Source organism: Alligator mississippiensis, chromosome 1 (assembly GCF_030867095.1).
Source record: "Alligator mississippiensis isolate rAllMis1 chromosome 1, rAllMis1, whole genome shotgun sequence".
NCBI classification, from domain to species: domain Eukaryota; kingdom Metazoa; phylum Chordata; order Crocodylia; family Alligatoridae; genus Alligator; species Alligator mississippiensis.
The window spans coordinates 351163108-351181199 of NC_081824.1; the positions used below are offsets into that span (position 1 = coordinate 351163108).

An 18092-nucleotide genomic window follows, 5' to 3' on the forward strand; every position below is an offset into this window, starting at 1 on the left:
CTTTCATCGCCATATTTTTTCAGTCTGTGGTTTGGTAACAGTGAATTAAAATTAAGATCTTTAAGAAACACTGTTTAAAAAGCATTCTCTTTGTACCTTCTCTGGCCTTATGGCTATTGAATTTAACCTCTTGAGCATGTAAAGATGATACCTGTAAGAATGCCCTAGCTTTGCCTAACATGTTAGCACCTTGAAACTATCCTATAATTTTGCTTCCCCTAGTTCAGTGAAAAGGGGATCAGTTAAATCAATTTGGAAAATACTAGTGTACGGTCAACACAAATCCTGACAAGGCTGTCTACCATGTATTTAGTCTGGTTGCCTGACAAAACCCATCAATGATTTTTAAATAAAAAACACACAGAAGTAATAAGAGCACAGACTCCACCTCCACCAAGCATGGAGTCCCCCCTCCCAGCTGAGCCAGCATATTTATCAGCTAAGTCTCTTCTAAGGGCAAGCACTCAGACTAATTACCCATGGCATGAGATCACAGGGGTCCCATTACCCCATCCAATTTGCAGTTGGGGTGCAGAAAGGACCCACTCCTTCATCTCTACCCAACACGTCTGATGCTGGCCCTGGAAGGAATTGGCAGAGTCTATGACACTCAGCAGTTCAGAGCCCAGCACACACTACTATGTGACTGAATGCATGGGGACAGCTCCATATCTATCATCTGCCATGGTGACTGTATGGTCCCCTGTCCTCTCAAAAGAGTGCTGTAGGCAGAACAGGGACAACTGTAGGCACTGGTAATTCAACAGGCTTTACAACTGCCCAATGGCACATTCAGTTTTCCACAGGGTGATTGCCAGTGTACAGCCTGATATCCAGCTATGGGCTGAGTCCCAGAATGTGGGTTTCAGTGTAAACACCTATCCTTTTGGAAACAGAACAGATATACAAATACATTGTATTACTGATGTGTACTGCTTGGGAGGTACTTACTTTTCACAGTTGTAAAGGTCACAGCAGTAGCATGTGTTACTTTTCACTTTAAGCTGGCATTTGCTGTTTAAGGTGTAACACGTTACCTGGAGAAGAGAGAGGGGACAGTTCTTTAAGCAGAGTCCTACAGGTATAGTACCTGGTGACCACTAGTTTCCAAGTTATCCCACTGATCATAAAAACATATGCACATTTTGTTTCCTCCTAAGCAGCTGTATGGTTGCATTGAAGAAGGTTGCCCCATTTAGCCTGGAATGTTTCATTCAATACATCCCTCGCTCAATCCATGAATTGTTCACCACATCCAATGCATGGAGCCCTTGGATGCAAGGAAACATTCCCGGATTCATGACATGGTCTCAGGGCTCCAGGTCCCTGATCCTGGGACACGTGCTCTAGAAGGGCCACTGTCCCCGGCTCTCCAGGGAGAGGCAGCAGGGAGCAGATACAGAAAGAAGGGACCTGCCCAGCACTGCCACTGTCCACCACAATCTGGCCATAGAGGGAAGCCCAAGGCTGCTCCTGCCATGTTTCAGCCATGTGGGGGCCAGGGATAGCAACAGGCTAGGTGCCCCTTTGCAGTGCCTGCTTCTCAGGTGGCCAGGCTGGGAGCACATAAAGGAAAGGAAGGCCTGCCCACTGCCACTGCTGTCCCCAGTGAGCTGCTCCCCACAGACTCCACTGGAGCGGGGCAGGAGCAGCTTTGGGGGTTTCTCCAAGCCCAGGTCAGCAGCGGTGGCAGATGGGTCCCCCCTTCCTGTCTCAACACTCAACACTGAGATCTAGGATAGACAACAACCTGACAGCCTGAGACAATCTGACATGAATCCTGTCCGGCCCCCTGCTAGCCTGGAAGCTCCAGTGGTACCTTGCCTCCACCCCTCACAGTCAAAGGGAGTGGCACACTGTACACTCTTTACTAAATCCTACATCCACTTAAACAGTCCTCAATCTCAGATGGAAGGAAATCAGCATAAAAGCCATGGTGGGACTATGGCAACATGATGTCTGACAGGTTATCTAGATACCACTTTGGGTAGGCCAACATTAAAATGTCAGTAAATGATGGCATCATCCTTTCTGTACAAACCACTCCTTGCCCGAGTTTCAACTCACTGTCCAAGCAGGACACACACAAACACACACAACATCCTGGGTTGTATTAACAGGAGTGTGAGTTGCAAATCAAGGGAAGTTATTCTTCTGCTGTATTCAGCATTGGTGAGGCCTTACTTGGAGTAGTGTGCCCAGTTTTGGGCCCCACACTTCAAGAAAGATGTGGTCAGTTTGGGATGATTCCAGCACAAAGCAACAAAAATAGTTAGAGGCCTGGGAAGCAACACTTACAAGGAAAGGCTGTCAGAACTGGAGTTATTTAGCCTGAAGAAAAGAAGACAGGTGGGATTTGATAACAGTCTTCCAATACCTGAAGGGTGATTATAGAGAGGATGGAGATAGGCTTTTCTCTGTGGCTGTAGGAGGCAAGAGTAAGAGCAATGGCCTCAAGCTGCAGCAGGGGAAATTTAGGTTGGAGATTAGGAGGAACTTTATGTCCTACAAGAGTAGTCAGACACTGGAAAAGGCTCCTTAGAGAAGGTGTGGAATCGCCAAGCTTGGAAGCTTTCAAAAACAGGTTAGACAGATACTTGGCTAGGATGGTTTAGTTTAGGATGGTCCTGTCTTGAGCAGGTGGCTGAAACAAATGACCTTGCGAGTTCCCTTCAACCCTATTTTCCTTTGATTGATTCTATGATGACAGAACATTTTTTATTTACAGTGGAAAAACAATACTGACAATATTGTCCCCTAAAAAGTTACTGAGCTCCTTTGGTGTCTTGAAGCTGTATGGGGAAATCTGTTCACCATTTTAAGTTGTACATTTGAAGCATGGTATGGTGGGTCTGACCACTGAGGAATAAATTATCTGGTGAATAATAATAAGCTTCTCTAACTAGAATGCTCTCTCTTATTCCTTCATTCTTCAGCTTTTATTACACCACAATCAAGAGTTTCGAACAAACAAACAAACAAAAAACAGGGAAAAATTTCAAGTAATTAAGCAGACAAGTACCCTTTACAGGAGGCTGTCTGGAGTATTGAAATGAAAAAGGTTCATTTGTGTGAATATGGACTCTAGAGAAAAAACAGATGTTGGAACAATAAATGCAGGCACACGTGAGTCACACTCCACTCAGACAAGAAATCATGTTAATGACCCTTAAATGCAGTAAGCGTACATAATTCCTACTTGACATAAGAAGCTAACTGTAAAATTTTATGCTTGAGATTCTTACTGAGATTTTTCAGCTTTGTTAATAGTTTCAAAATACTGCAAATGCTGTCAGTGTTAAAACAGTTCATATTCTTGAAAATATATTTAAATCTTTTTTTTTAAATATATATAAAGAAAATATGCTGTAACCATTCAGAGGGTTCAGTTTGCAAAATGAAAAGAATTGACTATTGACTGCATACGATAATAACATATTTAGGAATAAACGGTCTTTTAAAATGTCTGATAAGTGCTCTCTGACACATTTTCATTTATCAATATATTATTTTTTAAGATAATCTCTTATACTGAAATTGTGAACTGCAGGCTTCTGCTTTTGTGGGGGAGGTCTGAATCACTGTACGCTCTTTGGTGTGAAACCTGGGACTTCTCTAATGTGTGTGCTCTTGAAAGAAAAGTGCTGAGGTCATCTGTACACACAAAACCCCATCTACAAAGAAAGCTCTACTTACTTTTAAAATGTGGCTTGTCAGGAAAACTGTGAGAATAGGCAGGGTTTTTCTTTGAGTAGTGGAAGTAATAGTAGGGTGGGTGAGGGTGGTGGGGGGACTCAGAAAATCCTAGAACATTTAGGGCCTAGAAAGAGAACAGCTTTCCTACCTTTAATGAACAAAGCTTAGGGTGGGTAGTCAGAGAACATGATAACTATGGAGAATCTAAAAAGATCAAAGACAAAAAGGGTCAGGGAAGACTGGGGTGGAAGAAAATGAGAAGTCCACAAGGAAAGCAAATAATGAATAAAGAATTGAGAAGGGACTGAAATTGTGGGAGGCAAGCTCTGGAAGGTCAGGGATCATCAGTGGGTGTTTTCTCCCCATCTGCATTCTAGGACAGCAGCCAAATGTGCAAAACAAGACTATGGCCCCGCCAGAATCTTTACTGCTACGGGGAGCTCCCCTGAAGTCAGGCATAGGTGTGGATGCAATGTGATGTACTTGCCTCACGGGACCTGTAAGGACATCTCTGAAAGTGGAACCGGGAGGGTGGCAAAGTGCAGCAGCCAAAACAGAAGGGAAACAGTCTGATCATAAGAATCCAGAAATAAGGCTCAACACGCAGAATACCCATGTATGGCATGAATCTATCACTAATGTCCGCATTAACTAGCACCTTAATTCTACTGAAACCAAAGGGCTATGTCAGTGGCTGAAAATTGTTCAGAAAAAGAAGAAGAAATAAGGAAAAGGAAAGAAGCATGCCTGTGGGCTAGGCCAAGGGTGTGAAACTCATCTGGTGCCTTGGGCCAGATGAGTAGCTCGGAGCTAGTCCATGGGCCATATCTGGAGCAAAGAGCTATGTCATCTGGCCCATGGGACTAGAAATTTGGGAGGGCACAAGTGGTATCAGCATTAATTGCCACAGCTTTAAAAGCTGTGGCAACCACTGTTTATCCCACCACAGGCCAGATGACATGGTGCTGTGCTCTGGATCCAGCCTGCGTGACTGCCCACAGGTCAGAAATTAGGTGAAACAAGCTGCCACAGCTCCCAGAGCCACAGCGATTAACACTAACACTGCTTGCCCAACCACGGAATTTCCAGCCCTGTGTTTACAGCTTCATGGGCCAGATCTTTTGCCACCCCTGGTCTAGGCAGATATATCAAATCAAAGACAGCTGATATATGCAAACTACCTGACAGGCCATAATCACATGGCATAGGCACCAGATTCCAGGAAGAGTTGAGACACATGTTTAACTTGAGGCACGTCTCCAACGTTACACTGAAGGTTTGTTCTACAAGCCCTGTCAAAACTCTGTAAGGACATCAATCTGGACCCAACCACTGGATCCCACTGCCTTCTAAGACAACTGTGTTTGAGTAATGCTAGGATACTGTCCCTAGCTCTGTGTGCCAGAATTAGTGCCCTGGTGCTGTCTCTACTAGGCCCCATGTGCTGGGATCCCACTGGAGCTTGCACCCCAATTTCCTCTGCCTCCACTGGGATTGGTACCCTTGAGTCTTGCACTGACCCTGCCTATCTCCACATGCCAGAATCCGTCCCTGCATAGCCAATATGGTGCACAGGACCACAGCCCATGGGAATCCCAAAGTGCCTGTGCGGAGCCCCACAAGCTGAATGACCTGGTGCCAGGGGCCAGATCTGGCCTGCAGGCGGAGGGTTAAACACCCCTGCCCTAAGACATAGACTCAGAAGTTTGAAAGAGACCTCAAGATTCATGTAGTCTAACCCCTGTGTCCTAGTCCTTCCATCATGTCCATTCAAATAGCTGTCAAACCTCTTTTCTTGGGTGAGGTTATACCCCTGTGAAGTCCCAAAAACAAAGTGCATGCAACAAGAGAGGGTACACTATGAAGTGAAGGTTCTGATGAAGGTCGATCTGAGATACAGGTTGCACTAAAAAAAACAATATCCTGGTGTGATATTTTTGTTTGCCATTATTTTTGTACTTGAAGTCATTTGGAGTTGAGCAAATGTGCAGCTACATAGCTAAAATGAACCTTAGAATTACCAAGAGTCTGATTCTTCCACCCTTCCTAACATGAACTAACAACATACTCCAGGAGGAGGTCCAGTAATTCCAACAATGGTAGCAGTCTAACTGGGCTCCAGATTATATAATTATACTTCCACAGACATCACGCAGACACCATTTTAGTCTATCCGAAAACTGAAAAATCAGTGCAGAATGTATTTGTTACTGGGGACATCTTGCCCTGGGCACTTACTGCGTCAAATTTAATGTTCCATTTTTAACCTAACCAATATGTTCAAACTGGTCTGAGATCTATGTACCTGAAAGACCAGCCACCTCCCTGTGACACAGCCCCAGTGTTGAGATCAGCAGGAACTCTTGATTTCAAATAGTCCTGGTTTATAAACCCTTAGTGCATGCTGCAAAGTAGCTTTACTTACCCTGGCTGCAAGGGGTTGGAAAGACACTAAAGGGAGAATAATAAGATCTAAAACATGTTTTAGCATCTTTGTTACAGTGCATGCTAATTACTGGGTGAAGGGGCTACTGGAGTTGTCCATTTTTATAACTGTTTTTTTTTTTTAAGGTGCAAGAAGAACCAAAAGAGGGCCAGGCACTCTTTTTATGAGATGAGTAAATAAATGCTCAGGAGGAGCTGGGGGTAGGATCAGGATGTTTGTGGGTATTCTGCATGTCAAATCCTATTTTTTCATGTCAGAGGCCGGACTGTTCGGCTTCTCAAGTTTGTGGTTTTCTATCTCCCCAGCACCAACTTGAGAGATGTTCTCACCTCACAATAGCTACAAAAAAAAATCAAATGGCATCTGCTTCTGGCAAAGAAAAGTAATACGTTGAGAAAACTCGGCAAGCCATATTACCTGTTGCATACTATTAATGGCATTTTGAAGAAAACTAGTGCCCTGGAAAATTTTATAGAACAAGCAATTGGCCTTCTTGGTAAGAAGTATTGCAGCTGATTACCAGTTGGCTGAGTTCAGTAAACGAAAGCCAAACTTGAAAGCTATGGATCATTAGCTCTGAATTAGGTCCAGATCAGTGCAGTAGGAAAAACATGTCAGTGAATGACCAGACAAGAAAGTTAATCTTTAGACCTTAAACCAACATACTACAGAAACATAGTTTTTATTTTGCCAAAAAAGGTCTAGGTCAAAGTTTCTCAACTTCATACATTCTTAAAATCTTTAGATACAGTCAAATACCTCCAATCTCTTAAAGCAGGGGGATCAAACATACAGCACAACAGCCTTCACACCCTCTCTGTTCAGTCTGCCAAGGATGGCCCTGGCCATCGGTGGGCTAAATCTAGGGCCATTTGGCCTTGGCTCATCGCCACTGCTCCTTGACTCACCCACCCCACAGATCCGCCACCAGAGCTCTTATCACTTCTGTCACTGGACCCCATGCTGCGGCTGGATCCCCACAAGGATCCCCGTGGTTCAGATCCAGACCAGGGCACTAGTCTGACACCCCTGCCTTAAAAAAAACAAGTGATGTGCTTGAGCTTACTTGCAGAGAAGCTTAATCAACTTCACTTTAACAATTAGAAAGCTTAATTTACTTGGTAGGTATATCACTGACTATATCACTGACCCAGTTAATCACATCTTAAATTGTGATCCAGCCACACATTAAATCAATTAAGGGTATGATAAAATGAGAAATAAACCACAAAGTTATTCCACAAAAGTGTGTAATCACTTTGTGGCTGATTCCTATCAGGCCATTAACTAAATGTGTGGCCAGGCGCTCCATCACGGTTGTGAGCCGTCAGTTGATGGGACTCCCAGCCTCAGGAGCACATGGGGTGCCCCCACAGCCATGAGCCCCATCAGCTGCAGGCTCCCAGTCACAGAAGCTTTCTATTTGCCAGTGCAGGGGGAGCCCAGGACTATGAACCAAAATGCTGAAATGAATCACTATCCTCTGAAATGGCCCGATCTCAAACCAAATTGAAACACAGCTGTTTCGCACGGCCCTAGAGCTAACCATTGGTGCACCCAGCACATGGACACAAGTGACAGGAGCAGCCTGAAAGCTTGCAGAATACTCTGACACTGTTCCTAGTTCATGAAGCACCTCATGGTACTGGTCACCATCAGATGGTCATGGGACATTTATGTTGAGCACATCACCAGCCACTGCCAGTATGAAGAGAACCAACCAAAAACCACCTGCCAAAAGCAAAAGTGGAACTACAGACTGAAAGAGACACCTTCCCTTATACTATGGACTCATATAGGCTGCAAATGCTACTGGCATTGCTTCAGTCTGGGTACATGTAAGCTGCATGCTAAAGATAATAACCAGGGATCCTGGTTTTCTCTGATAAAAAAAAATCCCCAATTTTTTAATCAAAAAAGTAATCCAAAATCCACATTTTTCCATGATTAAAATGAAACACCACTAATATATATATAGAGAGGTTTTTTTTAAATCAGAGTAAACCAGGATCCAATACTTTGTGCTGATCAAAAATAGACTGCATGCTTAAAATGTTTGAGACTGCTTTACCATCCTGCAAGCATGTATCAATGTGGTTATCATGTGAGGCGGTTTGCTCTTCATAATTCTCCCATATTGTACAAATATTTTCATCTTAGCAGTTTCTTACATGGTTCCTTTCAGTTCTGCTTTGGTTGATTTCTTTTTCACTGCCACCAAGTTAGCATCCCAGATTGAAAAACAACCCCTACAGAATTAATGGTAATAGTAAAGAAAATTTTTAAAAGAGAGAGAGAAACTAAGTCAAGATTGTTTCAGCAAGCTGAAATTTGTATATGGACACTCTTCCTGCCATTTTAACACCATAATAAAAAAAAGCAGAGCACAAAATATCCATGTTCTTTGCTCATGCCACATAAACCTAGAGGAGATTTGCAGTTTTCTGCCCAACGTAAATTAAATAACTTATTTACTAGAGAACTCTAGTTAACAAAAGCCTCTTTAGAGAAAGACCCACATGTAACAAATATATTCCAGCAGACCACTACATGATAAAGATGGAATGAGAATTGCTCCTATTTCAAAGTAAATACACTTAATATAAATATTATCACCAACTCAAAAACACACAGTGAAAAATAAATTTGATTTGCTATTCAGAGAAAAGCACATTTGGGTTTCTAATGAGCCCACAGCCCAAACCTGCCCAGAAAGCCACACAAGAAATAAGAAATGTTTGTTTACCTCTGTCTGGTAGGCATCATATAAGAATCCTATTCCACTTGAATAAAACTGGCACCTTCTGTTATACAACGGTCTAGGTTCCTGTAACAAAGAAAGGTACAGATAAAAGCATTTGTCTATACTAAACAGGCTGGCACAATGTTTCTCTCACCTCCACTGCTGTCAGGTTCTCTCAGTTTCCTGGAAGTGAAACCAAAGCAGCCTGTTGGACAACCAGTTAGGCACGATGCAAGGCTGTTTGCTTTTCAACCCCATTGCAAAGGCTTCCTCTCACTATCCACTCTATTTCCAGGAGGGGCAAAAATATTTTTTTTTCAACTGATCTAATGATAATCTCTAGTAAAAAAAATCTCCAATTTTCAGATTTATAAAAGTAACCCCAAATCCACATTTTTCCATGATCAAAATGAAACACCACTATCTATCAATTAGTAATGTTTCATTTTGATAACGGAAAAATATGGATTTGGGGTACTTTTTTAATCTAAAAATTCGAGATTTATTTTTTATCAGAAACAACCAGGATCCCTGCTAATGACCTCCTTCAAGAGACCAGCATCTCAGTTGTTTAACACCTTTCCCCCTTCATATTTGCCTTCTTCCATACAAGATTAGGGTGAATAACCTAAGACTATTTGTTTTAGGTTAGTCAGTCTAACCTATCAGGATAAGGGTCTTACCCAAATCAGACATAAAAAGCAACATTTAGTTGGCTATTTCTTATTTGGTACACTACCTTACTTTGCAAGGTGTAAACATGTCTACAGCTATAGAGAAGACACGGAAAATAATGTGAGCTATAACACTTAATTTTTACTAAAACAGGGCCTTGGAACTCTTTGCGTTCAAAAGTCCAAAAACAGTGAAGAAATTAAGACATTAATGGGGGAAGAAATCTAGAGTCAAGCATGCAATTCACTGTAAGTCAATTTTGCTTCTATTTCTGTTCACAAATATCTGCAAAGAATATAACGATCTTAAATGTGTTTGCTACCCAAAATATATTCCCAGACAAGATTTCCCTGTGCCAGCTGAAAGACCCTAAGGCTAGGGACAGACACTACACATAAACTGATTTAAGTGATCAGAAACTGGTTTAAACCTGTAACAGAACAGATGTTCAGTGCACATAAGCTGGTTTGAAAATAGCTGAAACTGGTTTGAGACAAACCTGGTTGAATGTAGTATCAGACTTAACTGATTTGGCTCAAACTGGTTTATGAAATGTCTGTCCCAGACACCTTCTTGGTTTAAGTTAAATCAGACTCCTCCAGAATCCCAGATACTTTGCAACTCTGGGTGGGGCTCTGCTCTCTGCTCCAGCCCAGCAGGGCTGGCCCCTCCCCTCTGCTGCCTGGCTGCAGCTCCAGCAGACTGCAGGTACAGGGCATCTGCCTGGCTTCCTCCTGCTCATCCCCTCCCCACTCCCTGCTTTAGCAGGGATTCCCCCCTCCATTCTGCCTTACATAGACACCTCTCAGCATTAGCTAGCATACCATATGCTGGCTACAGTCCCATCTGTGCTGTGGGAGACAGGACAAAGGCAGACTGGGCAGTGTCTGCTTAGGGCTCTTTGGAACTAATCAACAGGTAGCTGGTAATATCCCTCCTTGGAAAAAAAATGTTATTTAAGAAGAGCTTAAACTGATGAGAGATACTTTTGTTTTACTGATGGGGTGATAAGTGCCCCCCCCCCCCCCCCGTAACTCCATGTTGTGTAAGTAAACACTGTGCAAATCCCTGCTGGCTCCCTCGCTGACCAGTGAGGGGGGGACCCCTCCCTAATCAGAGCATCCTGCTGGGGCCTGGCCATACCCACCTCAGCTCAGCACTGTGGAAGGGAAGGGAGGACTACTCTATCACCCCCCCCGCCCCCCTTCCCCCAGCTTGTAGCCTGATTCACTGCAGGCATGTGCCTGCATTTTTCAGTCCAGAGAGGATTACTGTGCAGTTACAAACTGGTTCAGCCTAGGCAGTTTAGACTAACTTGCAAAGATTGACTCAATTCAGGCTTAGACTTTTTGAATGTCTGTTCCTAGCCTCAGAGTCAGTAGGACAAATGCTACCTACTGACTCTGAGGTAAGGAAGTTAGAATCACCATTATCCACTAATATCTTCCTTCCTGCACAAGTATAGGGGCTATAAAATCATCACAAGGAAATACAAGCTTGCCTTGCTTGTCCTTCATTGTGCCAGCCTTGGTTTCAGTTAACCATAGAGCTGCTTCGGGAACAGGCTGAAAGCTGAAGACAGGTTTCTGCTAGTTAGGATCTGTTCTCATTATATTATATCTGGTAATGAACTGTATAAATAAAGCTATAAAACCAAACAAGGCAACCAGGGAAAATGCCAAGCCTGGCAGGAACATAGACAGGTAGATTAATAGTACTCATTCATCATGTTGCTGTTTTTCTGGCTGTGACCTTCTGATTTCTCTGGCAAGCCAAAGTAAAAGCCTGAAGACAATTGCTGGGTGAAGCCTAAGAGCATCCAATAACATCTATTTATACCACCCAAGAAGAAAACATTTCCCAAAAACTCCGATTCTTTGGGAGGAAAAGGAAATACCAGAGTGATACAAACAACGTGCCATTTCTAGCACTTGCAGAAGTAGAAGAATGGGTTTTTTTTAAATCCAGGAAAACATTAGGCTTAGCCATAACTTCTTCCACTGCCTGGAAGAAGAGGAGCAAGGTGGGGGGAGAAGGGAGGAGAGAGAGAGAATACTGAACGTAACAGAAAATATGCACAACAATAAAATGTGTTATCCTCCTAACAGAGAGATTTCAAAATTGTTAATCATTATGTCTGCCACAACAGCATACTCCATATCAGATAATGGAGGATCTGGAGCTAATCTTTCTTAGTGCTGAGATCCAGCACACTAGGAATGGCTCCAGCAGGCCTACAGTGCCTATGCTTTCAAACAACGCTGGCTTTGTGCATTTTTAGAGAAAGCAAGAAAATTCCCCTCTGCCATTACCACCCATAGGAGGACGCCTTCAACTCTAATCTCTGAGTTTACATGCTATTCTTGCCCATCTCATCTTCATATTTAAAAAGCAAACAGGCAAACTTTAAATTGTGAACCAAATTAATGCCAATTGCCTCTATCAATCTGGCCACCAAGGGGCATGAGAGGTTGCTCTTTGGCCATCAGATACAGCTGAAGTGCTAGGTTGTTCCTGTGAGCAGTACTGGTCTCACAGAAAAGTATTGATTGATTAAGCTGTTCAAATCCACCCTTGTTTTATGGGAATGATATGTAGAAAAAAAATCAAGACTTTGACCTGCCACTGGCCACCATGAACACAGTTCATTCAGTTGTGGATACAGTAACCACCTACATTTTTGCATGCACTTAAGCTTTAAGAAGAATTAAGTCTTCTGAATGTAAGAGGTAGATAACATTATCACTGTTAAGGGTTCTCCATACATCTAAGTGTTCAGTGTATCTGGCTAACCTAAAATAGTTTTCGGGAAAAAAAGGTTGGACTTAAACAGTTCAATGTGCCATCAGAAAAACAAACATTAGATAATACTTAATTTATTCAGACATGCAAATGAATCAATAATACAAGTGTACAGTAATCCAGGTTTGACTGTACACATATATTAAGAGTACTGACAACTAATTCTGAATATTAGTTTTTTAACTGGTCACAGAGATCATGCAATTTGTGTGAAAATTAAGACAAACTAATTCAAATGAACAAGACATACACAATATAACTCCACAGGCATTAAAAAGTATTTAAAAATTATCCTACAGCATGTCATACTTTATTAATGGTCTTATGATTTTATTGCTCCATCTAATGACAAAAGCAAATGAACCGTGTTTCAAAGCTGTGAAAGTATTCCTACTGGACACCTCATAAAGCACTGTATAGTTCTTCTTCTATGGCTATCTGTAGACTGAAATAACAAACAATCTTTGCTTCTACTGAACAAAGCAGCACTTGCACAGATACATTTATCCTCATGAGCTACTGGCATGCATTATTTTCACCTATTAACATAAGCTTTAACATTTACATCAAGAACTGTCTTCTGTTACATGCCCAACTATTACTGAACATAAATTAAAGGGGTGAAATTAAAGTTTAAGTCAGATTGATGGCATTCTTATTGTGTCTGCACATTATATGCACAAGTACATAAACATACAGTAAAAATGTATGTGTATAAGAGACCTCAAAGTACAAACAGAAAGCTGAAGAGATTACAAGGGCTGCAAAGTGCTGCACTAATGCAGGTAATAAAGAGAAGCAGCAGCAGCAGCACATATATTTAGTGAAAGCTACAAAACACCTCTTTATTAGTTCTCAAGAGCAATGAAATAATTTTTTCTTTTTTAACTAGTCGCAGGTGCTCAAACACATTTCTATACAACATTCAAATTCATTTTACCAGTTAATCAGAGCTTGAATGGTGCCCTCTTCAGCAGAGCTGTAGCTAATGGTGCTTTGCTTTAGCCTATTTCAAACCATCTCCATCTTAAGAGGTGTTACCCAAACCACTTTGCTTTTTGAAAAGAGTAAAGAAGAGAAAGAATAGCACTGTATGCTAGCCTTGTGACACAGCCCCACAGCAACAAGACAGTGATGCAGTTTCCCCTAGGACCTGATTACACAATGTACTGAGCTAGTTTACATATGTTTGAAAAAAATGTTGACTGAGGGGCAATCAGAGTGAAACCCTGGCTCAGGAAAAGTCAATGGGATTTTCATTACTGTGGTGAGCAGGACCAGGTCCAGGACCTTATGAGAACACACTGTTGAAGAATGTCTTTGAGCTTCTGGGATCTGACTGGCATGGACCTGACAGGGACTTGTTACAAGTTATATATAAGGGTTTTTGGCAAAGATTTTAATGATTGCCTAATAGATTTAGTCATCTTTTTTCCATTAATCTCACCAAAATTTTGAAGTCTGAGCCTTTTTCTACAGTAGTCTAAACCAAAAAAAGAACTAAATGGGTAGGTTTATTGCATCTTGGTTTTTATTTCTGGCACACAGGCAAGCATTGGCGATGCATAGGGAGTGCACTCACACCCCCTGAGCTTGGCAGTGCACACCCTGCAAAAAGTGCCGACGACACTGCCAGTGGCGCCTGTGGGTGGTTGCCACTATCCCCCTCCCCCCTTAACCCGAGAGCAGCATCTGCAGGTGGCCCCCAATCGCCGGCATCTGCTGGTGATGGCTGACCACCAGTTGGCATTCGCCAAGCCTCCCGCCGCTGACAATGCTGCGGCCACCTGTAGGAGCTCTCCATTTACCGCCAGCACACCACCACTGCCAACACTGGTGCCTGAGGGTGGTCACCATGCCCACCTGGCCAGGGGCACACGGCGTTCATGTAGGTAAGGACAGGGGGCTCATGAACAGAAGGCTGGGAAGACAAGACTTAAACCCAGAAAGAAGAGATTCTGGCCCAACTGCAGCTAGTTTTTGTCTTGCTTAGTTTGAGTTTTTTAATCATATAGCAGCAAGCTCAGGTTATCTTTTTCTGGCTGCACAACACTGCAGTATTTTCATAAGGGACAATATTCTTTGAACCATCTCTCCAGCAGATGTGACATCATTGGGTTTTTTAAGTTTTTTTTCAGCTGAGGTACAGAGGGAGGATCTAGCCATGTTTTTAGTGCTTCCAAAAGGAAGTATGGGTGGTTACTGCACTGTGTATGCAGCACATGGTTAGATTTCATTGCTACATCATTGTAGTGGCATGCTATACTGGGTAAGCATGCTGCTATGGTGATGTAGCTGCCAATCACATGTAGACCCATGTGATTGCTATGTTGCCATAGTGTGCCATATGGTGACATAGCACATTGCTATGTCATGGTAGTGCAACTTGTAGATGCACTCAGAAAGCAAAATTTTCAATCCCAAATTTTGTTTCCTTGGAAAACTCATGCATTGTGGATAAAATTAGGAAAATTATAGTCCCCTTATGATGGAGTCCATATTACAAGGCCATGATGGCCATGATGGAGCATAAACTTTGTTAAGTAATGTTTAAACAGCACTTTACTATATATATATTGAAAAGTTTGCAAGAAATAATTTTTCCAGCTATAGAATTTTTCCCCTCCGAGGCTCCAACCATGAACTAATAGGTGTGGAAGGTTTTTTTAATCTATATCAGGGCTGTCAAAGATATGGGCCTGCTGTGGCCAACAAAGCCAATCCATTTGGCCCAGCAGACTACCAGAAAAAGTTGGAGGCATGACTAGGGAGTGGCATGGTCTTCTGCAGAATTTGCGACCCCAGGGCCTTGATGCACATGGCAAATCAAAAGCAGGAAGGCAAGCAAGGGATGTGCTGACACAGCCCCACTTGCCATGTGGACACTTGATCCACCACTTCCTGGACCCACTACAGCCACCACTGGACCCACTACATTGCAGCTACTGGCTTCACAGATCCAGCCCAAGAGGAGCCCCATAGTCTAAATCTGGCCTGGGGCCTTGGGTGAGTTTAACACCCCTGATGATCTGCTCAGATCCCTTCCGAACCTACCTACTAGGAAACTATGATCTACAGTATAGGTAATATCTGGCAAATTAAAGAAAGTTGCCAAGATTTTTCAAGATTAACCAACATAAATCATCAAGTCTTCTCCAGAGACAGTTTTTCTGGGTACCAACAGTCAGATATTTCTAGATATCCTTATACTCTCCAAGAGCAGGCTGTCTGTTGACTTTTCAACAACACAAATGCATATACGAACAAGTATATAACATCTTGTCTTTACCGTAGCACAGCAAAGGCAAACCCATCAACTCCAAAGCTTGCTCTCTTCATAACTGAGTACAAGGGACAACATGTCTTTGTTCAGCTAGCCTAAAATTATATCAACAACATGCAAGTGGATGTTGTGGATACTCTGCCGTTCCTGAATCTTTTAATCAAGAACCATTCTTCTAGGAAGGTGACAACCTCAGTCAGTCAGACAAGTAGATGTATGGCTGCTAATCAATGGTTTCTGTAGAAAAGGCTTGAATCCCAGTGACTGTTATGAATGATCAGTTTCTCATTGGTTCTTGAGTCGTATGTAAATGAGTATAGCACACATTTTTAAAAATAAGACAGGAAACTTTCAGAACAGTCTCTGATCAGCAGTTTATTAGTGAACAACTGGGTAAAATGCACAGGATTGCATTCTCCACACCGAGGTGATGACAGCAATCCACAAGGGACAGATCATTCTATTACTCCTTGTATAGCTGAGCTTTGTAATCACTAAATGAAGGAGAAAATGATGTGTTCTGTAATCAGGAATGTGTGATCCTTTTTGATAATTATTTTCCCCCTTCTACTGTTTGATTTTCTGTAGAGCCGGTAAAACCTCAGCTTTCAATCTGCGCCCTTTTGCGGCAAAAGAGATTTTTCATGACCTTTAAAAACAGTGGCCCAAATACATGTTTCCTGTAAATGAGTAGCTAGCACTTCTGCAGCTAACTTCATCAGCTTAAGTAGCACTTCAGAGCACTTACAGAATTTAGCTTCTACTCCTCTTGCACAACTTGCCTTGACCTTTCGAGTGTCCACAGAAGGGACCTGCTCTGCCTACTCCTGCTATGTCACAATCGTATTCCACACAGAAAAGTATATAAGCTCCATGTAAATCCTGAAATGTTTGACACTGAAGGAGGAAGAGAAGTGGGACCTGCATCTGGCCCCAGGTGGTGTTTCTGCATCTTGCATTTAACAGTCATTGGATAATGTGGATAGACAGTTTGTGCTGCACTGGGGACAGAAGCCAGAACCAAGGGCCATCTCTCTTCTAGGCCAGAGTTACTATTCATATTAAACAAAACTCTCTCTGGCTTCACATATCTTCCTTTCTTAGTTGTCCATTTGGCCAACTTCAAGAGCAAGGATGGAGGCTGCCCTTGACCACACCTAGATCATGACCTGCTAACTAGGGTCCTCTGTTAGGAAGTAAAAGATGTAGGTTCAAGCCCTGCCTGGGTGAGGGAGACTAATTCCCTGGATAAGTGCCCTAATTACTGGGCTATTGAGCTAAAAGTTGGAAGGGCCCCCTCCTCCATTTTTTCTCCTGGGTGGTGGAACAGGGTCTAAAATTCAGGTGGTTAGTTCAAAATGCTAATCTGTCAATCTTACATGGCTAAATTAAGTTACTTACCTGTCTAAAGATTTGGTTCAATTTATTTTACATAATTTAATTATGGAGGGAGGGTAATAACACTGCACTCTTGGACTCTTTTTCCATGTATCCATATCCTAGGACTTGTAGGTCTTAAGAAAATAAGGCACAATAAGCAACAATAAAAATATTAAAATAATTCTCTGAGCATCTTTTTCATTCCTACACCTTTCCATATACTGGAAAAAAATCCTAAATTTAGATTAACAGGTAGATTAACAGAACCCAAGTATTTGGAGGCAGATAGCACATAACTTCCAGTTTTATAATGCACTATATACTTATCGTGCATGAAACTACAACTCTTCAACCACCTCAAATGAAATTTAAATAAATCAATGGGATTAATTTAACAAACTAAGCAGTTTATACGTTGTTTAAAAATAAGGGTATGTGACTTTAAGTACTGTATCTGTGTCAATATTAGAGCAGGTGTGCCCTCTAGAGGAAAATGTATGTATCCTCTCTGACAGAACAAAGTCCATCCTAGTGTTAGGAACCACAAATATAAACACCAGGACTTTAGTTCTAGTTGTGGAGACTACATGTTTCCCCTCAGTATGCGCCATAGAGGGGACTATTGGATTTGGGGCAGGGAATTTTGCCAAAGAGGAGTAGCACAACAAAGTTCCTCCTGCAATCTGATCTCACAGAAGAGAAAATGCCCCAGTTGTGAGCATTAGCTGGGGACTGCTGCTTTGGGTGTCATGCTCACTGCCGCTAGCCTGATGGGCTTTCAAGCAAGACCTCATGAAGCACTTTAACTCTGGTTGCACCAGCACCAGGTCTCCTTCATACCCCTCAAATAGCAGGCCAAGTGGATGCACAGTGGAGGAAGAGTCACAGAAGAATATGGCTGGACTTTCAGCACATATTCCAGGATCCAGGCTTTGAACCTATAATTCCCGGCAGACTTAGTAGTTTGGCGAAAGTTTTTAAAGGCCATGTCCTTCCCTTTCTTCCTGGAGTATAATGTACTATTTCTTAAGGGATCATAAGTAACCATATGGAGTTCTATGTGTAGT

At 42.4% G+C, this 18092-nt stretch overlaps 1 protein-coding gene across 2 annotated transcripts in view; it reads right to left on the reverse strand.

Moving 5' to 3' along the window:
• The window catches only part of TMEM255B (transmembrane protein 255B), a 165903-nt gene that overhangs the window by 23942 nt on the left and 123869 nt on the right, over positions 1 to 18092 (reverse strand). For both annotated transcript variants that reach the window (XM_019484980.2, XM_006272481.4), the window contains 2 exons: positions 8889 to 8969; positions 952 to 1037 (listed from right to left, as the gene is read on the reverse strand). In XM_019484980.2, coding sequence (XP_019340525.1) covers positions 952 to 1037; positions 8889 to 8969 — 167 coding nt within the window. The remainder of the gene's footprint in view (positions 1 to 951; positions 1038 to 8888; positions 8970 to 18092) is intronic.